Below are 7,779 nucleotides of genomic sequence, written 5' to 3' on the forward strand. Positions count from 1 at the left end.
TGTAAGGTAGAATTTTGGCAAAATTCTCCTTTTAGCAGAGTTCTGAAGGCAAAATTCTGCCTTACGAATCCAAACTCTACCTTGCGAATTTTTTATTTATTTTTTATTGAGCTGGATTTCGAACTCCAAACCAAGGGATTTTTAGCGAAGAGCAAATGCTAAAAATTTCAAATTTGAAGGGCAAAAATTAAAGACCACCCCAAAATAAGGGCATTCGTGCGAATTGCCCATGGTCAATTGTCTTTCTCGACAAATCAATTCCAATAGGACCTTTATGGAAACACACTCTTAAGTCCTAGAAATTTGGCAACAGTCCGCGGTCAATTTTCTTTTACCAGAAGTAGTTGAATTCCCCAACTGATCAAGGGTAACCGAGGTATTGAGTAATTTTGGCCACCAAAGCTTAAGCACGTGAGAAAAAAAATACTTAGCATGTCTCTGGTAAAATTTGAGCACTTGTTTACCCACTTCGTTGTTGCCAGCGCATCAACATCATCAAGTGCCCAATTGAATTAGCCACAGTATCGTGATAGCCAAGAATGACTCATACAGTTCTTCTCTAGAGAGTATTTATAGGAATCTGCCTAGGATATGCACATATAGTTCATGATCACGTGTTAAAATCTTCTACACGTTCAGGCTACTGGTGTCACCTTTTCAGTCCACTTGGAAAGAAAAAAGCAAAAGAAATTTGATACCGAAAAAGTCCGTTTCTCTTTTGGTATAGAACTCAAAAGGGCCAAACTATGTCTACTTCACTGATACTCTTATAAGATTCACAAATGATATAGTTTCATGCATGAGAAGCTTAATATTTCTAAAGGCCTAACAAAATCCTTAGGAATAACTCAATATTGTTCTTACATATAAATCACCAAGATTTGTAAAAGCAACATATTTTCGAGGTTTGGTGCCTCAATCTAGCCAAGAAAGTTCATGATCACCAAATGGAGCACTAAATTGCAGAGAATAAAATCTGCAAAAGCACGTTCTGGAGGCAAATCCTGCAATGGACAAATATCAAGTGATGAGAATCATTGACATACTCTGTAAGCACTATTAATTTGAACGGAAAGAACAAACATAAGGCCAGCTGCCTCATTTTTATCTCTCTTTATGTTTCTCTTCTTCTATGAGGAAACCGCATAACTAGAAGTGCCGAATATGCTACCGATTCCTTGTTAATCTACAACTTCGCAACATCTTTTAACACAACTAAAGTAGAGGGGAGATTCAAGGTAAAATTGTAAAATGAGAGATCCTATCCCAAGAATGCTTACCTTGAATTCCTTGTTTTCTTTGTTTACTTGGATCCGAAGACAAACTGCAAGAAAGATGACTAATCAATCAGTTGAAATCAAAATTTTCATAAAATGGAGTGTATCTACATAGATTACTTAGCTCACCAGCAAGGACTGCTGTACCAATACAAGAAAGCACCCCAGACAGAAAAGAGTTGAATGGGAATGATCCAACAAGAGCCATGTATACCACCTGATTATTGCCAGTATAAGTGAAAACTATGTCAATCATCAACCAGATGGATTAAACAAATCAAGCAACGATATCTTAATTCTCAAACACTGAATCATGTCTTTACTCTTCAAATTGGCAACAAATGAATTAGCAGAGGAGCTATTTACACAGGCAAATTGCTGCCTTATGAGAGTGGCACATTATATTCGCCTTCTCATAAAAAAGCACATTCAAATAACAAATTACAGGAAATGATCCTCTCACACAGCTTGATGTTCACAAATATTTAAGCATCACAGAGATAAGACCTTAGGAAGAATAGGATAACAAAGAAAAAGAAAGTAGCGACTTCTGTAAAAGGAGTGCTCCTTCGAAAATGGAAACAATACAAACTGTAATCGGCAACTAAATATGTGAATTTTGCAAAATAGGTGCATGGATAAGCTTTTTATGCAAAAATGCTCTGAGTGTGTGGGTGGGGTTGGGGGGGGGGGGGGGGGGGAAGGCCTCGGCCTGTGATTATCTAACAGCGTTTTTGGTCGTCATTTTCAATTTTGCATGCACTATCTTTAGCAGAAGGGTAGTTTGCCCAATCCTTATTGTCCATCACTGCAAAAGAGCAGAAAATTGCAGGTAGCAGGTAAAAGATCTGGTGTGACACCATTGGGCTTATAGGAGCTGGACTAGCATGTTTCACAGGAGTCATGTAATTGTTTGTTATGATCAAGGGTTAACACAGGCATATGGGATGAGAATAGTTAACGATACTGAACTCTGGCAACCAGTGATTCAACAAGATTGAAAACAGATTGAACAGGTGGAAACTGCAGTATTTAGCAGGAGGAAAGACCCTCATTAAGTCGACATGTACCTGTACCCTCATTTTATGTCCTTATTCACTATCCCTCACAGTTGGAAAAATAAAGCAAAAAAATTAATGAGAGATTTCTTATGATATGATGCTAAGGAAGAGAAATGATATCATTCGTAGAATAGGACAAGGTGATAGGCCCTCTAGAGTTGGGTGGCCTGAGTAAGATTTAATCTTTTCAGGAAAAATAGTTGAGATGTTCGAGTCAAATGGATACATTATGAATGAAGGTGATTGTTACTAGATGCTGGTGTCGTCAAAATCGATAGTTCGGGAGGTACTACCTCGTAATAGATGAGCTTACAGAGAGGAAACATGAAGGGACGGACTGGATTTTCCAAATTAATCGGTTTTATGGTAAGAATATGCAACCAAATCCAATTTTGATTGGATGCATGGTATTGGGATCCAACAAAGATAAGTTTGCCCGATTATATTTGTCACAACTGACAAAGAAGCATCAGTAGCAGAACTCCTCAGAAGAGAAGGGAGCCAAGTATTGACAAATTTACTTTTTAGGAGATACATAGAACAGTGGAAATAGGTTGATGTAGATAACTTTTAAAAAAAAAAAAAACATAGCTGCTTTGGGAAGAAGATAGAGTAATGTGGAAAAGATCAATCGTATTATGCTTGTCTTTTCACAGTTGCTGATTTAACGCACGTTAAAAATCAGTACGGGAGTAAAACGTGCCAAAGAAAGTAACTTTCTTCACATGGTATGCAGCATACAAAGCCATCTTTTACAGCAGATGCTTGAGAAGGAGATGGTTATAATTAGTTCACAATGGAACTATTTTGGTGCATCCTGTGTCAAATATCACCCTAATCCTGCGACTCTGACAGAAGCATTGAAGAGGCGGAGACCTGAAAATAGATGCTAGGAAGGACATGTAGAGTAGCTTCACCTCTGTGTCTTTTGGTAGATATGGAGATAAAGAAATGGCATAACTTTTGTAGCAATAGAGGGTCTATTATGAAGATGCAATAGACCTTTATTTCCATTTTATGTACTGAAAAAAGGATATTTTATATAGCACCGAAGTTGGACGGAATTTTTTGGAGGTTTATTGTAAAAGCATACTCTTGAATCGTGATATTGTCTTGTGGTCTTATTAATAAAATAATTTGATTTATACAAAAGAGGACTAGAGGAATAGGACGGTAGCTAATAGATAATACTAATAGGAAAATCCATGAGAGGTAGTCACCTACCATGTTGGCGGACTTCTAAGTTGGAACTGGGAAGTCATGACGGAATTGACACAAACCAAATGAATCTTCATTGGATGTACAAAGGGAATAGTGAGCCTACTAGACCTCCCATATTTGCTCTGATTAGGCTAATGATTCAGTACAAACCAAAATGACAGATTCTCAAAATAAATATTATCTATAACCTTATTGGTGCTGTTTGCACAATTGATAGGATTGAATTTGATTCTTCTTTACTGACAACCGAACTCAGGACACGAGATCAATTTCCTCTAATCATCAAATGCAGAAAAAAATCATTTACTTTATAAGCTATTCTTAAGGGCATAGATTAGCTTCTTTTGAATGAGAAATAACCCTTAGATGTTAAGCCAGGTTAGAAGCTTGGAGGAGTATGAGTTCTTCCCTTTACCCTGCTCTCACTTAAATACCAAGTTTCGTGTCAGTAGCAGAGTTAATCTTTTAAGTGAATAAAATATTAGTTTTGCCAGTAGCACAGGGAGAATTTCAAACCGGCAAAAGACAATAAAACATCACTATTTTCTTACACCAAGAAAATCCCATTCAAGTTAGTTGGCCCAACCTCAGTTGACCCACAGATTCAAAACTCAAGGGATTATGGTTCGCACATCTACCTTGCCCCGCTTAAATCCAGACTTCGTGTAAGTGGCAAGGTTCGAACTCGTGGCGTGCACCCAACCAACACATATTACGCCACGTCCTTAACATTGAACGAAAGCCTTGGTGGCAATAGAACGCTACTAATTGTGAATCACTAATGAAGAAGTCAGAGTCATTTAAAAATATGTATATGAATCAACAGATGCATTATATTGCATTGACGTTCCACCAACAAATTAAAAAAGAAAAAAGAAGATATAATGAAATAGTGAATGTCCTATGGAACTCTATGGTACAAATTAATGGTTTTAACCGTGTTTTAAAAGATCCATATTACTTCACAGTAGTTGCCCCAGACCCCACATTGCGGGATTTCACTGGGTATGTTATTGTTGTATTACTTCACAGTAGTTGGAAAGGAAAGCACGCCCCCCCCCCCCCCCAGTTGGAATCGTCTGTACCCCTTCTCTTCAACGTTCAAACCGAAGAACTAAGTTCCAAGAGTAGGTAAAAACCTTGTTTTTAGTAATAGAAATAATTGTAGTTCCTGAAATTTACAGCAGCGGAAACACTAATTCAATCATTGATTGTCTTGCAGACTCGCACTTATATATGTAATCTCAAATCTTATGTCATTTGATGATTGTGTGTCTAGGCTGGCTTTCTCTAATGACCTTAAATACCCACTCTCTAACAAAGCCTCAACAAACATATTAGCCAGATAAAACAGCATAGAGGAAGTCAAAGTACTAGTATCACCCTGAAAAGAAATTCCTATACCTTTTCCTGCGAACTGCAGAACGGTAAGCTCAACTATCATACCTGGTGGATTTTATGGTGCAGCCATCCTCCCTAGCTTTCACATTTTAGAATTTAACCCCATAATATTATTTTTGGTAATTTTACCTAAGGGTGTCAAATGGGCAAGTTAGGCTGAATTTGGACAAGTCAAAATGGGCTGAGCTAATAAATGGGTTGGGTTAACATTAGTCCAAAAGTTACTTGGGCTGAAATGGGTTGGGCTAAAATGGGTTGGGTCATGACCGGCCCAACTTGACCCAACTTTTTTGAAGGGAAATTTTCTAGAAAAAACACTTTCCATGGAACTTTTTTTCTAGAAAAAAATTTTCTTTGAAAAATAATTTCTAGAAAATACATTTTTCCGTGGAATTTTTTTCTAGGGAAAATATTTTCCTTCGTATCAAACACACCTTTATAAGATCCATGATACAAGAAGAGTGAATACATAGAAAAAATCAAAGTAATAGTTGATCAGTTTCAAAAAAAAAAATCAAAGTAAATCTCAAGTGGTAAATTCAAATTACAGTAAATCTTTAAAATAGACTAGAATTAGGCTAAATTGGAGTTCACTTTAAAAAGGGTTATGTTGGGTTGGGCTAAAAATCAGCCCAATGTAAATATCTTGTGCCCAACCCATAAAATTTTGGGCTGGTTGGGCGGGCCATCAATTTTTGGACCATATTTGACACCCCTAATTTTACCCCTTAATATTCTAAACTCTTAGGGATCGTTTGATACATGGGATAAGGATAATAATCACGGGATAAGATTTGGGATTAACTTTATCCCATGTTTGGTTCGAGGTTTTAGCTAATCCCGGAATACTTATATACTAAAATGGTGGGATAACTAATTCCATGGGATATCCCACCATTGTACCAAGGGCTGTAAAACATAGCCCAAAAGTTGATGGCCCATCCAACCCGCCCAAAATTTTATGGGTAGGGCTCAAGATAATTTCATATTGGGTTGATTTAAGCCCAACCAATATAATCCATTTTAAAGTGATCTCCAATTTAGCCCAATACTAGCCCATTTTTAAGATTTACTTTAATTTAGGTTTATTGCTTGAGATTTACTTAATTTTTTTCTATGTATTCACTTTTCTTGTATCAAGTATCTTATGAGTTTGGGGTGAAGGAAAATATTTTTCACGAAAAATATTTTTTCTCGAAAATATTTTCCACGGAAACTGTTTTCCTCAAAAATATTTTCCATGAAAAATGTATTTCTAGAAAATATTTTTCATGAAAAATGTTTTTCTAGAAAATAGACCCTTCAAAAAAACCGGGTCATGTTGGGCGGGTCATGACCCAACCCATTTTTAGCCCATTTCAGCCCAACTCATTTCAGCCAAATAACTTTTGGGTCAATCTTAGCCCAACCCATTTATTAACTCAGCCCATTTTGACTTGCCCAATCTCATCCCAACCCGCACATTTGACGCCCCTAATTGTACCAGACAAACCCTTATTAGAGAGAAACCTAAAACACTAAAACATAATACCCCTCCCCACCCCCCCCACCCCCCAACCCCCAATATCTCCTTATAATACTTCCTCCTCCCCCAAAAAACTTATGCCTCTAATCATCAGATGGTCAATGAAACCAAAGACAAGACCAAGATCAAATTAAGCTAGGTAATGCTTGAACTGACATCATTAAGCCATCCGTATTCAAATCACATAACTTGCATATATTGACTAATTCCACGGGATACCAATCTCTGTCCACCAATGCTTAGACAAATGGGAAGAAATCACTTAGTGCTTTTGTCAGCGCTGGGATTTGACCAAGACCCATAGTTCTCGTCCACTTGATTGACCACTAGATCGCACCCTTGGGTGCATCCCATTACATGCTTTTTCAATTAAAATTTCAAATGCCAATAAAAAGTTAAACAGCTTATCAGAGAAAGTGGATCATCCAAAGTTTTACCAAGACAACCAAAGTAACAACATAGTAATCATAGATCTATAGCAATAAGATTAACCCCATGGAAACATCAAAATCAAATAGATCAATAACAGCAAAGTTGTTAAGTAAATACCTGAATTAAGGCAGTGAAGATCGCAAACACGACATATAGATCAATGATCTGTTGCGAAAAAAACAATATTATTATTATTATATGTAAACTGAAACTAAGTGTATAATAGATTTGAAAGTTATGTATGTAAATAGGTGCACAGAAATCGAGGGGTGACCTTGAGATTAGTGGGAGTAGCAGAATAAGCAGAACGGAGAGACTGGAAAAGAGCTTGTGCGTCTTTGGTCGCCGATGACTTTGCCATTTTTGGTCACTCTTTCACTTCTTCTGTCTGTGTGACTCTCTCAATCTCAACAAACGGACGTACTAAACCCCATTAGGTGTTAAAGAAACGGAAAAAGTACCAAAAAGCCCTCGAACAGAACAAAAATGGTCTCCATTTGTTTTTTTCTTTTAAATAAATGTCCCTAAAGTATTAAAAATTGGACATTAGGTAATACTCGGAGATATACCAAACTGACCCAATTATCTCCATATTTTGTTAATTAAAGGACCTACCTACAAGTCTCACGTATTCCCTTATTTCTTTGTTCAGATTGACTCTATATTGAAAAGTTGAATTTAAATCACGATACAGATTTTAAAAAAATGAGGTGATTTCTATCTATTTATCTGTCTACTGTTTTAGAATATAGTTTATTCGATATCTGTACTATTGGAATGTAGCAAGTGCTCATAAAATAGTTGAGTCATACGCAATTCAGCTATTATAGCCGTGAATTAAGTTATTATCGAATAACTTTTG

The 7,779-nt window shown here is 36.7% G+C and overlaps 1 protein-coding gene across 1 annotated transcript; it reads right to left on the reverse strand.

Annotated features, from left to right (window-relative positions):
• Nucleotides 1-736: 736 nt before the first annotated feature.
• LOC132635339 (dolichyl-diphosphooligosaccharide--protein glycosyltransferase subunit DAD1) lies at nt 737-7,352 on the reverse strand. The gene is made up of 5 exons (XM_060351693.1): nt 7,192-7,352; nt 7,035-7,082; nt 1,407-1,494; nt 1,281-1,324; nt 737-1,004 (listed from the first exon to the last, which is right to left on the reverse strand). The coding sequence occupies exons 1-5, from the start codon at nt 7,276-7,278 to the stop codon at nt 921-923; spliced, it is 351 nt and encodes a 116-aa protein (XP_060207676.1). The 5' UTR covers nt 7,279-7,352; the 3' UTR covers nt 737-920.
• Between the last annotated feature and the right edge of the window lie 427 nt (nt 7,353-7,779).

The sequence above is a fragment of the Lycium barbarum genome, chromosome 4, assembly GCF_019175385.1.
Source record: "Lycium barbarum isolate Lr01 chromosome 4, ASM1917538v2, whole genome shotgun sequence".
Classification (NCBI taxonomy): domain Eukaryota; kingdom Viridiplantae; phylum Streptophyta; class Magnoliopsida; order Solanales; family Solanaceae; genus Lycium; species Lycium barbarum.

Excerpts from the sequence above, each read along its gene's own strand:
- LOC132635339 (XM_060351693.1), bottom strand. The coding sequence starts at position 7,278 with ATGGCAAAGTCATCGGCGACCAAAGACGCACAAGCTCTTTTCCAGTCT. Across the intron at positions 7,083-7,191 it reads CTACTCCCACTAATCTCAAG|ATCATTGATCTATATGTCGT; the intron begins GTCACCCCTCGA and ends TTTTCGCAACAG. Across the intron at positions 1,005-1,280 it reads AAGAAAACAAGGAATTCAAG|GATTTGCCTCCAGAACGTGC; the intron begins GTAAGCATTCTT and ends TGTCCATTGCAG.